The 18,055-nt window shown below is 48.5% G+C and overlaps 1 protein-coding gene and 1 long non-coding RNA gene across 7 annotated transcripts in view; one reads left to right on the top strand and one right to left on the bottom strand.

Annotated features, from left to right (window-relative positions):
* Window positions 1-90: 90 nt before the first annotated feature.
* Window positions 91-7,633, top strand: OSCAR (osteoclast associated Ig-like receptor). Of its 5 annotated transcripts, XM_045988547.1 has the most exons (6): window positions 91-325; window positions 536-746; window positions 1,439-1,471; window positions 4,416-4,757; window positions 5,601-5,885; window positions 6,182-7,633. In XM_045988547.1, exons 2-6 carry the CDS (start codon window positions 710-712, stop codon window positions 6,313-6,315), a joined length of 831 nt encoding a protein of 276 aa, XP_045844503.1. In that variant the 5' UTR covers window positions 91-325; window positions 536-709; the 3' UTR covers window positions 6,316-7,633. The 5 variants fall into 5 exon arrangements, with proteins under 5 accessions (XP_045844503.1, XP_045844504.1, XP_045844502.1 ...); XM_045988548.1 differs by lacking the exon at window positions 6,182-7,633 and having other exon boundaries at window positions 4,583-4,757; window positions 5,601-6,172; XM_045988546.1 differs by lacking the exon at window positions 6,182-7,633 and having other exon boundaries at window positions 5,601-6,172.
* LOC123931458 overlaps window positions 4,721-18,055 on the bottom strand; it is a 24,750-nt gene continuing 11,415 nt past the window's right edge. Inside the window, exons 4-5 of one of the 2 annotated variants that reach the window (XR_006816267.1) lie at window positions 13,121-13,800; window positions 4,721-4,797 (exon numbers count right to left, since the gene is read on the bottom strand). This is a non-coding gene — a long non-coding RNA (uncharacterized LOC123931458). Of the gene's footprint in view, window positions 4,798-12,845; window positions 13,801-18,055 lie in introns of those variants that run through there. The other variant, XR_006816266.1, reaches the window with a different exon arrangement.

Here is an 18,055-nt window from a genome sequence, read left to right as displayed (position 1 = left end):
GCAGAACAGCTGTCAGAAGCTGTCGCGGAAAGGCCGGCGGCGCTGCAGAATTAAACTCCGACCTGTCTCCTCGCCTAGGAGTCCAGCCTGAGGTGTGCTCCATCCAAGCCACGGCCCATCCAAGGCGGAATGCAACAGTCTTCATTTTAGAGTTTACTCACGAAGGCCCGTTTCACAGACGGAGAAACGGAGGCCGGGAGAGGACAAATGACACTATCATTTGCGGTCGCAGCTCAACAGCAGTTCGTCCTGGAAGCTTTCACTCTCGTCCCAGAGGGTTAGGGGTCGTCTGTGGATCTTCTCAGCGCCACATGTGACCTCTAGGGTAACTCACTTTTTTTGGTAACCCAGCTGGTCCGCCTGTCTTTAATTAAGACTGGGAGCTGCGCTAGGGCATTAATAGGGTCTGACGCTTCTCTGTGCCCCCAAAGTAGCGCCGCACAGGGTCTGGTACATAATAGGTGCTAGTTTCTAGTCTTTTTTTTTTTACGCTTAATTGATGAACACAACTGGTTATGACTGCCCCTTCTCCCAGGTTTTTCCACAGCACCATGGGGCTGTGACACAGTCTCCCAGAGGCCCCCACTTCCCTCCTCCCTTCCTTAAACAGAGCTCTGGCTCTGGCTCTCGGACATTGCATTTCCTGAGAGGTGAGAAGGCACAGCTGAGCCCTGGCTCCTGCTCCTGCTCCAGCCGAGATCTGCCCGCCATGGCTCTGGTGCTGATCCTCCAGCTCCTGACCCTCTGTGAGCCACCGCCCCCTTCTCCCTGGGTCTCAGGCTGGTTGGGGTGCAGAGAGACAGGCTCTGGGGACCTGGACACCCTGAGTGGGGTGGGGGGGAGGAAGAGGGCTACTTAATCTCCCTGGGACAGGTGGTCCATGGTCAGACAGCACAAACTGAAGGTTCGGAATTCTAGACCAGAATAAGGGAATAGATCCTTGGATCCTATTATAGAAGGACACATGGGTCCTGAACTCCTGTTCCTGGACAAGGAGAGTGGGGGCAGCATTTTCTGGGTGTTGAGGCAGGAGGGTCCTAAAGACCTGAACTCCTGGGGATAGCAAGTAGAGTCTGAGATTTCAAAGCAGGAAGAGGATGAAGCCAGAACACCTGGGTCTCTGGGAAAGGAGGGAGCTGGCGACCCAGACTCCTGACTCCCAGAGAGGAGACACTGTGGGCTCTGATTATTGCCTCCTGGAAAAGGGGGAGTCCAAAGGTCTGAACACTGGGTGTAGAGGCAAGAGGAGGCTGGGGCCAGACCTCAGGCTTCTGAAGTAGGTGGGGATTACGAGCCTTGAGTTATAGCTACTGAGAGAGGACATATGGGTTAGATTCCCGTTTCCCAGAGGAAGGATTTAGATTCCTGAGTTTGCAGTGAGGTAGGACTGGGAGAAGCCTAGCGCTCTGAAAAGACTCAGCCCCTCCACCTTCTACAGGGCCTCTGTGTCATGGAGACGTCACTCCAGCTGGTGAGTAATATCACCCATCCATTCACCTGCAAGCTGCTAGAAGCCCATTTCCAATTACTCACATTTTATTTTGGTGCTCAGTCTCACCTCAGGTTTCCATATTTCCCTCACCCTCCTCTCTTCTTTCATCTTTTCCGACCCTCCCCTCCTTCCTTTCTTTCCTTCTTATCTTACTTCCTTTAGTGACCAGCATAGGCGGGTAGAGAAGATCATGAACTTTGGAGCTAAAGAGACCTAAGCTGGAACCCCACTTTCACCGTATTATTCATTTACAACTTTGAACGAACCACTGCTTGCTACTCAGTTTCCTCTGTGAAATGGGCTGTTGTGAGGATTTAATAAAACCACCCACACGGGCGCCTGGGTGGCTCAGTGGGTTAAGCCGCTGCCTTCAGCTCAGGTCATGATCCCAGGGTCCTGGGATCGGGTCCCGCATCGGGCTCTCTGCTCAGCAGGGAGCCTGCTTCCCTCTCTCTCTCTCTGCCTGCCTCTCTGTCTACTTGTGATCTCTCTGTCAAATAAATAAATAAAATATTAAAAAAAAATTAAAAAAAAAAACAAAAAAAAAAACCACCCACACGTGCGGGGCGCTGGGCTGGCTCAGTCCGTGCAGCATGCGACTCTTGATCTTGGGGTTGTGAGTTTGAGCCCCATGTTGGGTGTAGAGATTACTTTAAAAAAAGTATTTAATGAATTTTTTAAAAAAATTACATGTGGGGCGCCTGGGTGGCTCAGTGGGTTAAGCCGCTGCCTTCGGCTCAGGTCATGATCTCGGGGTCCTGGGATCGAGTCCCGCATCGGGCTCTCTGCTCAGCAGGGAGCCTGCTTCCCTCTCTCTCTCTCTCTCTCTGCCTGCCTCTCTATCTACTTGTGATCTCTCTCTGTCAAATAAATAAATAAAATCTTAAAAAAAAAATTACATGTGTAAAACCCTTGACTCAAAGCTTGGCACAGTGCGGGGATCAAGAAATAGGACCCCCATTTGGAAGCCCATTTCCACCAGAGTAGGATCCTTCACCCAGAAAGAGACTTGAGTTTCTTTCCAGGTCTTCTGACTGGTGAGATCTCTGTCTCTCAAACCTCCCCCTACACCACAACTTCAAATAAAAATCGCCTGGAAAACCAGCGATAACTTAGCTATCAATTTATTTTATTTTTTATTTTTAAAAAGCTTTTATTATTTATTTGACAGACAAGATCACAAGTAGGCAGAGAGGCAGGTGGGGGTGGGTGGGGGAAGCAGGCTCCCCGCTGAGCAGACAGCCAACGCGGGGCTCGATCCCAGGATCCTGGGATCATGACCCCGAGCCGAAGGCAGAGGCTTTAAGCCACTGAGCCACGCAGGTGCCCCAGCTATCAATTTATTTTAAATTATTATTTTTAAATGCTAAAGCTAACATATATTCATGGCTTAAAACATGATTCCCAAAGGACATATAACCTCCCTCTTCCCCTTCCTCATCTTCCTTAAATAAGCTCTGAATCCTTACAAGAAATTTCCATGCGTTCAGAAACATACATATATTTATATACTCCTTTGTTTTCTTGCCAAGGCAAAATGATACTTCATGACACATTGTTCTGCACGTTTTTCACTATACAGTCTCTCTTGGAGTTGTGGCCATATCGTTATAACTAACTGCATTTTTTTAAAGATTTTTATTTATTTATTAGACAGACAGAGATCACAAGCATGCAGAGAAGCAGGCAGAGAGAGAGGAAAGGAAGCAAGCTCCTCGCTGAGCAGAGAGCCCGATGATGCGGGGCTCGATCACAGGACCCTGAGGTCATGACCTGAGCCGAAGGCAGAGGCTTAACCCACTGAGCCACCCAGGCGCCCCTAACTGCATGTTTTTAACAGCTATGGAACATTTGCCACTGTGTGGCTGGGGTCTAGTTTGCCCTCTCCATGCATAGTTAGGTTGTTTCCAGTGTCCTTCCCCAGCCCCACCCCAGTCAGCGCCTCAGTGAGTATCCGGTATGAGCTTTCTGTGCCGGTGGATGTACCGTTGTCTAGCATGAAACGGTGAAATCATGAGGGTAGGCCCTTCGTGTATTTAGACAGAAAGGAGTAAAACGCCTTCTCAAAGGGTACACTCAAGCGTACCTACCTGCCTGTTTCACCGTGTCTTCACCCAAATAGAATATAAACCATTATTTTAAGTTTTGACAACCTGATAGGCAAAAGAAACCTGTTGTTTTCATTTTTTTTTAATGATTGCTAGTAACATTAAGCAACTTCCCCCCCGTCCCCATGTGTTTTCATCTTTTGGACTTCCTCTTCTGTGCCCTGCCTGATTCGTATGTTTTGTCCAATTTTCAACTCGGCTGGGTTTGGGATTTCTTTCTATACTCTTAATCTAAATGATGAATGAATGAGTCCTTTCTGCCTGTGATGTTGCCTGTTGTCAAGCTCCATTTGTCTATTCTCCTACACAACTTTAAAATTTTGCAGCCATCAAATTAATGAACGTTGTCTCTTCTGAATTTTTTGTTTTATATTTTAAGATCGCTTTCTCCATCCCCAGGACAAATGCATTTTCCTATATTTTCTTCTAATACTTTTACAGTAAAATAAAATAATATAGGTCTTTAATTAACCTGGAATTGGTTTGGGGGAATTGGGTCTGGAATTTAATCTGAGGTAGGGCTATACCTCTCTTTTATTTTATTTTTTTCTCATATAGATAGCAAGTTTGGGCAACTACTGAAATATGTTGAAGAGCATTTAAAATGACAGATTTCTAGGACCCAATCCCTTAACATTATGTCCAAAAACCATGGGGTAAAGCTCAGCAGTTGCCCAGCTACACCCATTTGCTGCGAGGGCTGCCAATCGCTGACTGGGGTCCACCATCTCCCCTATTTTAGAAGCAGGAAACTAAGGATGAGAAAGAGGAAGGGGCTGCCCCAGGTGATTCTCTTCCCACCCCCATCTCCTCAGGCTCCCAGGAAGCCCAGGGCCCCAGTAGCCCTGTTAATTCAGTACCCCCAGCCTTATCCCTCAAGCCTTCACTGGGGGCTCAGCCTGCCGCAATTGTAACCCCTGGGGTCAATGTGACCTTGAGGTGCCGGGCACCTCAACCTGCCTGGAGGTTTGCACTCTTCAAGTCTGGGGAGATCACCCCTGTGCTGTACCGGGATGTGTCCATGGAGCTGGCAGAGTTCTTCCTGGAGGAGGTGACCCCAGCCCAGGGGGGCAGTTACCACTGCTGCTACAGGAATCCGGGCTGGAATCTGGGTGTCTGGTCTCACCCCAGCGATACGCTGGAACTGCTGGTCACAGGTGAGGTCCTGGGGGAAGGGTGGGTGGGGGGAAGAAGGGACTTTGGGGTGTGATGAGGGATGGAGAAGGAGGGAGAGAGAAATACAGGGAGAGATATAGTGAAAGAGACATACAGAGACAGACTTGTACAAGGACCCAGAGCAACAAGATCTACCGGGGGAGAGAAAGAAAACTGGAGAAAGGGGTGATCCTTAACCAGGGGACTGTGCTCCCCAGGTGACCTTTCTGGCAATATCTGGGGACACTGTTGGTTCTTGCATCAGAGACGATGCAAAACATCCAACAATGCACAGGACAGTCCCCATCCCCACCCCCTACAACAAAGAATTACCCAGAATTATCCAAAATGTCACGAGCGCTGAGGTTAGGAAACCTTGGGAGAAACCCAGAACACCAGAAGAAGCAATTCCAGAGGCTGCCTCTGAGATCCAGGGTAGTGAAACACACAGTACTGGACATGGGAAGAGAATTTTGGTAAGGCTCGGGACAAGAGAGAAAAGGGGACATCCAGGGAGAGAGAGACAGAGCCACAGAGAAAGGTGCACTTGGGGACAAGGCACACAGGGAGCCAGGGACAAGGATGCAAAGGGCACAGAGACCGACAGGGAGGCAGAGACACTGTGGGAGACACTGGCAGAGATAGAGACACGATGGTGGAGGTTAGTGCAAAGTGAGGTACGGGCTAGGGGTCCGGTGACGGGGCAGAGGGAGAGAGGGCAGAAGGGAGGGAATGAGGAGGGAGGTGGGGGACAGGGCTCGGGAGGAGGAGCGGGAGCAAGGAGGGGCGAAGGTCCCGCGGCGCAGGGCCACGCCAGCGCTCGTCCCGGTCCGTGCCCCTCCCAGACCAGCTGCCGCCCCCGTCGCTGGTGGCGCTGCCCGGGCCGGTGGTGGCGCCCGGAGCCAACGTGAGCCTGCGCTGCTCGGGCCGCCTGCGGGGCATGAGCTTCGCGCTGTATCGCGCGGGCGAGGCGGCGCCGCTGCAGTACCGGGACTCCGCCGAGCCCTGGGCCGACTTCCCGCTACCCGGCGCCCGCGCGCCGGGCACCTACAGCTGCTACTACCACACGCCCTCCTCCCCGTACGTGCTGTCGCTGCGCAGCGAGCCGCTGGTCATCCGCGCCGACCACGGTGAGAGCGGCGCGCCCCAGCCCCTGCTCCGCAGCCCGGGGTCCGACCCCGGTTCCTCCCTGTTCCCCAGCCTGGGGATCCGAGGCCCGGCCTCTCTCCCTGCTTCCCAATCTGGGGGTCAGGACCCTACCCCCTCCTCCCCAAAATCCAGGAGCCCAGGACCCCTGCCCCTATCCACTACAACTTTGAGACTGGGAGCTGTGTCGCTAGTCTCACCCTGGAGGCTGGAGACCCAGAGGGTGGGTGCAGACCGTGGGTTCCGGAGCTGAAAGTCTCTCTCCCTTGCTGTCCTGCAGGCTCAGGATCCTCCGACTACACGCAGGGCAACCTCCTCCGTCTGGGGCTGGCTGGCCTGGTGCTCATCTCTCTGGGCACACTGATCGTTCTTGACTGGTGCAGCCAGAGCCGTGCCCCAGGTGTCAGGCCCTGAGCCCCAGAGGACTGGATACAGATGCCTGCAGTGTGAGAAGACCTCCCAGAGACCAGGATTCCTGGGGTTGGACTGGCCCTCCCAAGAGCCCCACAGTCCCCCTGGCTGCGCCCAGCTTCTGGGTCATAATAAGCTTCCTACAGTGTGTTCTAGCTCCCTTCTGGGTCATTCCTCTAGTAGGTCGGTGGAAGGCTCTATCCGTGGTTAAGGCTCCCCGGTCACAAGGCCTGGGTTCGATTCCCGGTGCCAGCCACCGCTCACTCACTGGATTATTAAGAAAGAGACCTTTCCCAAGTCTCAGTTGCACTGATTGTAAAATGGGCTCACTGACAATACCCACTTCTTAATCTTGTTGTAGGATAAAGTGGGCAATACACGCAAAGCCCTTGAAAGTGACTGGCCCATAGCAAATGCTCAATAAATGTTAGCTATCCTGTATCTGCGGTTTCATCTGGGCTGGAATGAAGTTAGCTTTTTTTTTCTCCCTCTCCACGGCGGCGCATGAAAAGCTGAACCTTTAAGCAATGCACTGCCACTTCCTTCATGACATCATCGCAAACCTCTTCCAAACCCCTCCTCAGACCTTCCCCAAAGGTAGACAGAGATCAGATCAAAGACAACTTCTTCCCTTTTTAAAGCTTCATTTGCATGCAGTGCAGGCTGTTTTCTTGAGCTGTCATTATGATTAAGTGGAGTCCATTGTCAAGGCAACAGCAAGGGCAGTGTGTGCCCTAGAGCTCTGCTGGACACTTACACCTGGTGCCTGGCTTGCTTCCCACAGGCTCTTGGTAGCCTCCACAGTTGTAAAGATAATGCAAACCCTTCCCCCTGGCAGCCCATTTGCTCTCCCCTCCTGCCTCTCTTTCTGGAAGACCTGACTACATTCAGTTTCTCTGGAGTTTATTAATTTAACTTCTGTTTTAACCTTCGTAACTCAGATACCTTTATCATCCTCATACACACATTTTCTGTCTCTAAGCACCTCTTACCGCTCTATTCTTGCTTTATGCCTAATTTTGACGGAGCACACATCCTCTTCTACTGTTACTAAATTTTCCACCGTCTCCTCCTCCTTTCTGCCTTTACGGAGAGAATGCCTTCCATTTTTTGGAAAGCCCCTCCAGGGGGATGGAATAGCCTTGAGCACTCTACAGACCGTCCTGAAAGAGGGTCTCTTTTATCTCTGAAAGAGGACGAAAAATATCTATCATGTTGGTTGGAGATAACCAAACAAGATAACTTCTCCCCAACACGTGGAGAGAGATCAGAAAAGCTCAGGTCAGGGGCGCCTGGGTGGCTCAGTGGTTTAAGCCGTTGCCTTCGGCTCAGGTCATGATCTCAGGGTCCTGGGGTCGAGTCCAGCATTGGGCTCTCTGCTCGGCAGGGAGCCTGCTTCCCTCTCACTCTCTCGGCCTGCCTCTCTGACTACTTGTTATCTCTCTCTGTCAAAAAAAAAAAAAAAAAAAAAAAAAAAACCAAAAACTTAAAAAAAAAAAAAAAGAAAAGCTCAGGTCAGCAGTTTTAACCTATCCTGCCCACCCCCCTTTTGGGGAGACATGAGCAGGAAGCAAAGCTTACATCACAGCCCTGTACACAGATCCATTTTCACCTATAAACTAGAATTCGAGTTCTATGAAGCCATATTCACATATTATTTTATTATAATCCACTTTATTAAAAATGCTGATCGTGATTCCCTTCACTGATTGAGCAGCTCCCTAACACCCATGATGAGACACGATTTGAGGAAGTTGAGCAATATTTGTTGGTGTTCTTTGGTTACAGAAACTGATCTCTGGACTTGTGTAAAGACTGGGAAATTCAAAATACAGCTACACAGCATAGATGTTATTGCAACACCCAGTTCTCCTGGTGGCTGAGATTTGGGTACTACAATTAAGCAGAACTGAAATTTGAAGTCAGATTAGCTGCCTGAGTCCACCGACTTGCTGACGGGATGGGAGGAGAGACTCGAAGCAGGACTCTCTGGGTCTGTACTGAGTCCCGATGTGGGACTCCTGCGGAGCATATCCCGGGCTATCTCCCCGTGGACTGGATGTGGATGTGGGAAATCAAGGGGGAAGCAGGGACCCGGTGTCACAGGAGGGACCCAGACCTGGATGGGACAGCAAAGGCATCAAATCCAGACTCCTCGTTCTACAGATGGGCAGTGGTGGCATGGAAGGGTGTCATGAAGCCCCCGACAGTCACACGGGAAGTCAGTGCCCATCAGGGAGGCTCCCCATGAGCTCATACTTCAGCTCCCTCCATCCGTTTATTCTCCGGTTCCTTCGTTATCCAACCACTCCCCCCACTCACTGTCATCCACTGATTCTCATCCTTGTTTCTTTCTGTCCTGGCCAACCATTCATCCCCTTTCCTCTTGCTCTTTCTAAGATTTTATTCATTTATTTGACAGAGAAAGAGACACAGCGAGAGAGGGAACACCAGCAGGGGGAGTGGGAGGGGTAGAAACAGGCTTCCCACAGAGCAGACAGCCTGATGAATGGACACATGGGGCCGGGGCTCGATCCCAGGACCCTGGGATCATGACCTGAGCCAGAAGGCAGCCGCTTATCACTAAGCCCCCCAGGCACCCCTCCTCTTGCTCTTATTTGAATATATACCCTTCCTTTTGCCCTTACCTATCATTCATTCATTCATTCCTCCTTTTATTAATCAGTTTGTCAATTTATGAATCCACTGACCTATTGATACTTATTCAGTATCCATCAACCAACCTATGCATTTATTTATCCAACGAGCCCGGAAGATTTCTTCTTCAGTGGGCAGAGGGGGAGGGGGAGCTGAAAAATTTAATAACAACAGAAGAGGATGTGTGCTCCACCAAATGTAGGCATAAATCAGGAAAGGAACACATGAGTGTTGAGTGGTGAGAAGTACTCTGAGGTGGAAAATGTGTGTATGAAGATGAGAAAGGAATCAAGGCAAGCCGGAACTAGAGCGTATCATGCTTAGTGAAATAAGTCAATTGGAGAAAGACAACTATCATATGATCTCCCTGATATGAGGACATGGAGAAGCAACATGGGGGGTTAGGGGGATAGGAGAAGAATAAAAGAAACAAGATGGGATTGGGAGGGAGACAAACCATAAATGACTCTTAATCTCACAAAACAAACTGGGGGTTGCTGGGGGGAGGTGGGATTGGGAGAGGGGAGGGGGCTATGGACATTGGGGAGGGTAAGTGCTATGGTGAGTGCTGTGAAGTGTGTAAACCTGGCGATTCACAGACCTGTACCCCTGGAGATAAAAATACATTATATGTTTATTAAAAAAAAAAATTTGGACGGGGAGGCCAACCATAAGAGACTATGGACTCTGAAAAACAACCTGAGGGTTTTGAAGGGTCAGGGGTGGGAGGTTGGGGGAACAGGTGGTGGGTAATAGGGAGGGCACGTTTTGCATGGAGCACTGGCTGTTGTGCAAAAACAATGAATACTGTTACGCTGAAAAAAATAAATAAAATGGAAAAAAAATAGGCAAACTGAAAAAAAAAGCTAAAAAAATATATAATATCATTGACAGATGATATTGATAGAACATTATTTTTATTTTTAAAGATTTATTTATCTAAAGATCTTATTCATTTGTTTGGGAGAGAGAGAGAAGGAGCGCACATAGTGGAGGGAGCTGCACAGGGAGAGGAAGAAGCAGGCTTCCGGCTGAGCAGGGACCCCGATGCAGAGCTCGATCCCAGGACCCTGGGATCATGACCTGAGCCCAAGGCAGACGCTTAACCAACTGAGCCACCCAGGAGTCCCTATTTATTTATTGTAGAGAGAGAGAGAGCACATGAGAGCATGGCGAGGGGCAGAGGAAGAGGGAGAGAGAATCCTCAAGCAGACTCCCCACTGGGCGTGGAGACTGATGTGGGGCTTCATCCCAGGACCCTGCGATCGCGACCTGAGCAGAAACCAAGAGTCGGCTGCCCCACCTGCTGAGCCACCCAGGTGACCCTGTCACTTCCACTTTTGAATGAGGAAGAGAAAGGGGAATATTATCATATTTAACTATTGCAAAGCAATTTACTGTTCTTGAGGCAGTGGTTCCTCTTTTTCTTTTTTCTTTTATAAGATTTATTTATTTTAGAGAGGGGGAGGGGCAGAGAAAGACGGAGAGAATCTCAAGCAGACTCCCGCTGAGTGCAGAGAGCCCCATGTGGGGCTTGATCCTACGACAACCCTGAGATCCCAACCTGAGCCGGAACCGAGAGTCGGATGCCTTCCTGACCGCACCACCCAGGTGCCCCCAGGCCGTAATTCCTTTATTTGTCACCCACAAATGCTCATCACTCCCAGGGTGCTCATAAGGCCCTTGTGACAGACCTGCTACCAGCTCTCCTTTCTATGTGCTCATGCCTGCGCCAGCAAGCCTGTCTTTCTGGTCTCAGACTGGATGCCGTCTCCACTGCAGACTGCTGTCCGGCCCATGTGTGCTCCCACAGAGCCCTATCGGACCCGAATTGAATATCTGCACTGTATTCGGATCCTCTCTCTCCCAGACGAGACCACAGCTCCTCCCAAGAGGGACCAGGTGTGTCCGGGGCCTCGCAGTGTGGCCCGCGGAGCTCAGCACGCTGCAGGTGACCCGAGTGAGCTCCGTACCTTTGCCCTTGTGCTGCGGGCAGAATGAGGTCCCCCCGCCACTCCCACACGTGATGTCCCGATTCCTGGAAACTGGGAGAATGTATGTGGCCAAAGGGCTCTCCCAGGTGTGATGGAATACAGCATTATGAGGTAGCGGTGGGAGTGGGATCATCCCAGATTATTTAGGTCCTGTGCAGCCACAAGGGTTCTTATTTGTAAGAGGGAAGGGATCCGAGTCAGGGAAGGGAATGTGGACACGGAAGCAGAGGTCAGCATGATACAAGGTCACGAGCCAAGGAATGCAGGCTCCTCCAAATCTGGAAAACTCAAGGAAGTGGATTCTGCCCTAGAGCCTCCAGAAGGAATGCAGCCTCTCAACCCATTTCGGACTTCTGACCTCCAGAACAGAAGGATAAAAAATTTGTGTTTAGGACACTTCTTTGTGACCCTTTGTCACGACAGCAAGAGCAAAACTAATCCCATCACCTTCAAGGGAACCTCTTTCCTCTTCCCACAAACCCAGGCATGTTCGCCCTTAGGATTTCCATTTCTGTCCCCAACACTGCTTGTCCCCCCAAGTTCCCACTCATCCACTTGCACACATCTGTCCAATGCTCACCACGGGCAGGGTGCTGTGCTGGTGGCAGGCGCAAGCCTGAAGCTCAGGGGGAGAAGCTCTAACTGAATTGCTACACACCATATTGATTAGGGAGCACTTCGAGTGGCTGTAACAGACCCCCTCCCCAAGGAAAAAACTATATGATTTTATTTCTCAGGGCGCCTGGGTGGCTCAGTTAGTTATGTGCCTTCGGCTCGGGTCATGATTCCAGGGTCCTGGGATCAAGCCCCACGTTGGGCTTCTTGCTCGGCAGGGAGGCTGCTTCTCCTGTGCCTGCCTCTCCCCCTGTTTGTGCTCCCTTTCTCTGTCAAGTAAACAAATAAAAAAATCTTTAAAAACTTTTATTTCTCTCTCACTTAACAGTATGCAGTTGAAATAGCCTAGGGCCATTATAACTGCTCTGCTCTTGTCAACACGTGGCTTTCCTGTGTGGTTCTGAGCCAGCATGAAGGGAGGAAGAGTGAGAGAGAGAGCGAGAAAGAGAGAGATCACGTGGTCATTTTTAAAGAGCAGGACCCCGGATTTGAACATGTGTCTTCTGCTCTCATCCCATTGGCTAGAACTCAGTTCCACGGCCAGGTCTAGCTGCAAAAGTGGCTGGGCTCTAGCGTGTGCCCTTCTAAAAATGGGGGGGGGCGCTCCTGCTACTTTAAGGGAGAAGGAGGGGCACCAGGGTGGCTCAGTGGGTTAAGCCTCTGCCTTCGGCCCAGGTCATGGTCTCAGGGTCCTGGGATCAAGCCCCGCATCGGGCTCTCTGCTAGGCGGGGAGCCTGCTTCCCCTCTCTCTCTGCCTGTTGCTCTGCCTACTTGTGATCTCTCCCTCTGTCAAATAAATAAATAAAACCTTTAAAAAAAAAAAAAGGAAGAAGGAGACTTGGGTTCTAGGAACCCGTGAGTCATCTCCATCAGTACAGCTATAGCAACAAAGAAGAGGGATATTTAAAAGCCTGTCATCGAGGATCTGATCTCATCTCGGAGATCTCGGATGGCTCTGCTGAAATGCAGAGGTGAGATCTGAAAGTTGAGCAGACTTCACTGTAGGTGAAGGTGCTGGAAGCCCAGCAGGTGCAGAGGCTCCCTGCAGAGGAGGCAGGGCGGTGTGGGGGTGGGGGAGACGGGAAGCAGTGTCTACTGCCACCTTGTGGCCACACCTTTCCCCCCGAAATCCCTGGACTCCCTAACAGGCGCTTCAGGGGACTGTTGCCATCCTCCTAGAGGAATAGATTCCGGCTGGACGCTGAGTTGTGACTGGCAGCGACCCCTGTCGCTTCCGAGCTGGAACATGTCACTGTAAGGGCTCCCTCCTCCCCATTCCGTGCTCCCTCCTCTCCTGGACACAGTGACCAGCAATGTTGGAGATGGCGGCTGCTCCCCTGGTCTGCATGCCTGAGGGACCAGGATGAACCGGGGCCCCAGCCAGCTGTTTCTGCTACAATCTTCCTGCCCCACTGGACTCCAGGCACTCCTCCCAGGAGCCCATTGATACGACCATCGTTTTGTCGACCTGTCCCCGTCAACTCGGGCTTTTATTTTAAAAAATGCCATTCACTGGGCGGCTGGAACAACAGAAACTTACTTCTCACTGTTCTGGAGGCTGGGATGTCCGAGACCAGAGGGTCAGCATGGTCCTTGTGAAAGCCTTCTCCCTTGCTGGCAGGTGGCCTCTTGTATTCTCACAAGGCAGGGGGAAAGAGGGAGAGAGAGGAGAGGAGTGGAGAGGAGAGGAGAGGAGAGGAGAGGGAAGGAGGGAGAAAAAGAGACCTAAGGTTTCTCTCATGTCTCTTAAGTAGGACACTAATCCCAACCATATGGTCTCCACCCCCATAATGTCACCTAAACCTAATCACCTCCTAAAGGTCCCAACTCTTAATACCAGCACACTGGGGGCTAGGGGCTTGATTACAAGAATTTTGGGGAGACCCCGACATTTAGCTGATAACAGCATCCATCTGGAGATCCTGTATCCCCTGCTTATTTTTAAAGAATTATGGAAAGTTCATGCCGTGGGAAGGGGGTGGGAGGCTCTGCTGTGGGATCCTGGAAACACTTCCCACATCCGCACAGTCAGACGCTGGCCCCGCAGCTACTCCAAGTCTGGGCATGGTGCCTTGGGATCCTCCTGGAACATGAGAAGGCGAGAGGCTGGTGGGGAGCTGCTGGGATCCCGTGTCCCACTCACCTTACTTCCCCCAGGAGACTTCGCCACACGGCTTCACATTGCTTCTCAGGTTCCGGTGAGCTGAGGTGCTTTTTGCTCTGTTCCCCCCAGATGAGAGGCAGAAGATAAGCATGATTAGCCGCAGTCTAGATTGTGCTCTTGTGATTCAGGAGAAAGACATGTGGCCTTTGTTTCTGGTTCCTGGCACAGAGCTCCTAAACCCCTTATTTCCTCAGTGACGAGGGTGACAGGAGCATCTTTTGTGCGAAGGAGGCCACTCTTGATGAGCCTCTAGGTAGCTTCGGGATGGGGGCTGGTCGTCAGAAAGGCCAGCCACGCGACTAGAAACTTGGAAACTTTAGCACCAGCCCCATTTCTGGGGAGAGGGGAAGAGGCTGTATATTGAGAAAGTCACTCAATGGCCAATAATTTAATCAATCATGCCTCTGGAATGGAATAACGTAATGTGATAAAGATTATTTAAGAAATCTGGTTGGGGCACCTAGATGGCTCAGTTGGTTAAGCATCTGACTCTTGACCTCAGGGCGGTGAGATCGAGCCTCGTGTTGAACTCCATGCTGGGCGTGGAGCCTGCTTGAAATTAATCAGTCGGTCTGGTTAAAGTATGAAGGTGAGAGCTTTGCCCAAAGTATCACTTTTGTTCCCTGATGCAAGTAGAATGATGTAAATATTCATTCATGACTTTTAGTAAACTCCTCTCTGTTGAAATAAATCTATGCACAGAAGTGATATTTAAACAAGAGTGTTATAAGAATCTCAAGACTTTAAAAACTGTCGCCACATCTTTTGAAAATCGCCTTCAAAGAAACACCTGTCATTATAATTGGTTTCTCTCCTTGATAATCCATTGCTTTGTTGATTTTTCTGTATCACTAAATGGAAAGACAAGTAAGCCCTGTCAAGACAGTCGTCTCAGGGGCATGGCACTTGTCTCCCAAAGGAATAGTGTGAAAATCATAAAAACCTACGATGTGTTTGGTTTCTTATTTTCACAAAGAGATTGAGAATGTTGTCTTATTTAAATTAGCATATCTACCAAATACAGTTTTTAGACTTATAGTTCACAGATTTGAATCCTGATGTTTAAAAGAAAACTGACAAAAAGGGTGTGTTTGAGATGATTGAGGACATTTGGATCCTGGCGGGACATTAGATGGTATCAAGGAAGGACTGTTAGTTTTCCTGGGATGATACTGGTTTGGTGGTTATATATTTTTTAAAAAGATTCTCATCTGATAAAGATAGCTGCGTACTGAAAAATAGGGGGATTAAAAAGATGAGTTCAGGGGCACCTGGGTGGCTCAGTGGGTTAAAGCCTCTGCCTTTGGTTCAGGTCATGATCTCAAGGTCCTGGGATGGAGCCTGGCATCGGGCTCTCTGCTCAGCAGGGAGCCTGCTTCCCCCCTCTCTCTCTCTGCCTGCCTCTCTGCCTACTTGTGATCTCTGTCAAATAAATACATAAAATCTTTAAAAGAAAAAGATGAGTTCACAAGAGAAGTCACTCAGTAAAATTTAACTATTACTTTATAGCTACTATGTATTACTTCTTTTTCTTGTTTGATTGCTGTGGCTAGGACTTCTAGCACAATGTTGAATGAAAGTGGTGGGAATGGACATCACATATATATATGTATGTGTATATATGTATGTGTGTGTATATGCCTGTGTGTGTGTATATATATATATATACATATATGAACATACTATATATAGCTCCTATTATTTAAAGTTATTTTTTAGTATGGTTGACACTATCATTTTCAGGTGTACAAGAGAGTGACGCGGCTTCTCGCTATGTTACGCTGTGCTCACCACATGTGTAGCTGCCGTCCGTCTCCACACAGCATTACCACAGTATCAGGGATACATTCCCTGTGCTCTTCCTTTTATTCCCGTGACTCATTCATTCTGTGGCTGTAAGCCTGTATCTCCCTCTCCCCTTCACCCGTTTTGCCCATCTCTACTCCCTCCCTTTCTTTCTGGCGACCATCCACTTGCTTTCTGTGTTATTAGGGTTGAGTCTGCTTTTTGTTTTCCACTTGTTTTTTAGTTGGATTTCACATATGAATGAAATCATCAGTATTTGTCTTTCTCAGACTGACCTACTTCACTTAGCATAATACCCTCTGGGTCCATCCATGCTGTTGCAAATGACAAGATCTCACCCTTTTAATGGCTGCATAATATTCCTCTCTCTGTGTGTGTGTGGACTTCTTTATCCATTCATCTATTGAAGGACAGTTAGGTTACTTCCATATCTTGACTGTTGAAAATAATGCTGCAATAAACATAAGGGTGTGTATGTCTCTTCGAATTAGAGTTTTCATTTTCTTCCATAAATACCCAGTTGTGGAATTATTGGATCATAAGGTATTTCTATTTTTAATTTTCTGAGGACCCTCCATACTGTGACTGCACCAGTTTGCATTCCCGCCAACAGTGCAAGAGGGCTCTCTTTTCTCTACCCTTGTCAATACTTTTATATCTTGTTTAATTAAAAAAATTTTTTTTTTAATTGTAACCATTCAGACAGGTACCTCACCGTGGTTTTGGTTTGCATTTCCCTACTGATGTTGATGCTGCTCATCTTTTCATGTGTCAGTTGGCCACTGGTATGTCTTCTTTGGAAGAACATCTATTCAGATCATCTGTCCATTTTTTAATTGGATTGTTTGTGTTTTTTTCTGGCATTGGGTTGTATAAGTTCTTCATATACTTTGAGTATTAACTTCTTATCAGATATATCACTTGCAAATATTTTCTCCCATTTAGTGGGTTGCCTTTTTGTCTTGTTGATGGTTTGCTTTGCTGTGCAAAACCTCTTTGTTTTGATGTAGTCTCAATAGTTTATTTTAGCCTTTTTCCTTTCACCTTAGGAGACATATCTAGAAAGATGCTGCTATGACTGATGTTAGGGAAATTACTGTCTGTGTTGTTTCTTAAGATTTTTATGGTTTCGGGTCTCTTAGATCAGGAACAAGACAAGGATGTCCATTCCCACCACTTTTATTCAACATTGTCCTAGAAGTCCTAGCTACAGCAATCAGACAAGAAAAAGAAGTAAGAGACATCTAACTGTAAGGAAGAAGTAAAATTTTCACTATTTGCAGATGACATGATATTGCACATAGAAAGCCCTGAAGACTCCACCAAAACAAAAACAAAAACAAAAACAAAAACCAAAGAAACCAAGCAAACCCAAACCTACTAGAAGGAATAAATGAATTCAGAAAAGTTGCAGGATATAAAATTAATATCCAGAGATTGGTAGCATTTCTATATACATTCATAATGAAGTAGCAGAAAGAGAAAACTAAGAAAACAATCCAATCAGAATTGCACCAAAAAGAATAAAATACTTAGGAATAAATTTAACCAGGAGGTGAAAGGCCTGTACACAGAAAACTGTAAAACAATGATGAAAGAAATTGAAGGAACGGAAAGGCATTCCATGCTTGTGGATGACAAGAATTGAACTGATAAATTGCCCATAGTACCCGAAGCAATCTACAGACTCACTGTGATCCCTATCAAAATATCAACAGCATTTTTCACAGAACCAGAACAAATAATACCAAAATTTAAATGGAACCACAAAGACCCCAAAATAGCCAAAGCAACAAAATCTTCTATGAGGAATAGGCACGGTCCTGATCCATTTCCCCTCTACCCCGAAAGGCAACCATAACCTGGTGCAAGTCCATTTCTTTTCTTTTTTTTTTTTTTAAGTTTTTTTTTTTTTATTTGAGAGAGCGAGTACGCCTGAGCACATGAGCAGGGGAGAGGCAGAGGGAGAAGCAGGCTCTCCGCTGAGCAGGGAGCCCAATGTGGAAATTGATCCCAGGACCCTGGGATCATGATCTGAGCTGAAGGCACACGTTTAACTCACTGAGCCAGCCAGGCTCCTGGAAAGTTTCCTTTTTAAACACAGTTGTAAACTACACATAACATGGGGTCAACCGGGTGGCTCAGTGGGTTAAGCGTCTGCCTTCAGCTCAGGTCATAATCCCAGGGTCTTGGGATCAAGCCCCACATCGGGCTCCCTGCTCAGCAGGGAGCCTGATTCTCCCTCTCGCTGCCTGCCTCTCTGCCTACTTGTAATGTGTGTGTGTGTGTGTAATAAATAAATAAATAAATCTTAAAAAAAAAAAGAACTACACAGAACGTGCACCATCTCAGCCATGTTTAGATGCATGGGTCCATGACGCTAAGTACATTCACCCCATTGGGCAGCCACCACCACCGTCCACACATCTCATGCTGCACAGCTAGAACTCTGTGCCCATCGAACCACACCTCTCCCTCCCCTCCCCCAACCCCTGGTTCCACCAT

This window comes from Meles meles, chromosome 19 (assembly GCF_922984935.1).
Source record: "Meles meles chromosome 19, mMelMel3.1 paternal haplotype, whole genome shotgun sequence".
NCBI classification, from domain to species: domain Eukaryota; kingdom Metazoa; phylum Chordata; class Mammalia; order Carnivora; family Mustelidae; genus Meles; species Meles meles.
Note: the sequence above shows the minus strand (reverse complement) of the source record. Positions and strands in the feature narration are given on the sequence as shown.

What these genes read in the sequence shown, in the direction of transcription:
- OSCAR (XM_045988546.1), top strand. Translation starts at nt 710, where the DNA reads ATGGCTCTGGTGCTGATCCTCCAGCTCCTGACCCTCT. An exon ending in CCTCCAGCTCCTGACCCTCT is followed by an intron (nt 747 to 1,438) that starts GTGAGCCACCGC and finishes CACCTTCTACAG; the next exon opens with GGCCTCTGTGTCATGGAGAC. An exon ending in TGGAGACGTCACTCCAGCTG is followed by an intron (nt 1,472 to 4,415) that starts GTGAGTAATATC and finishes CCATCTCCTCAG; the next exon opens with GCTCCCAGGAAGCCCAGGGC.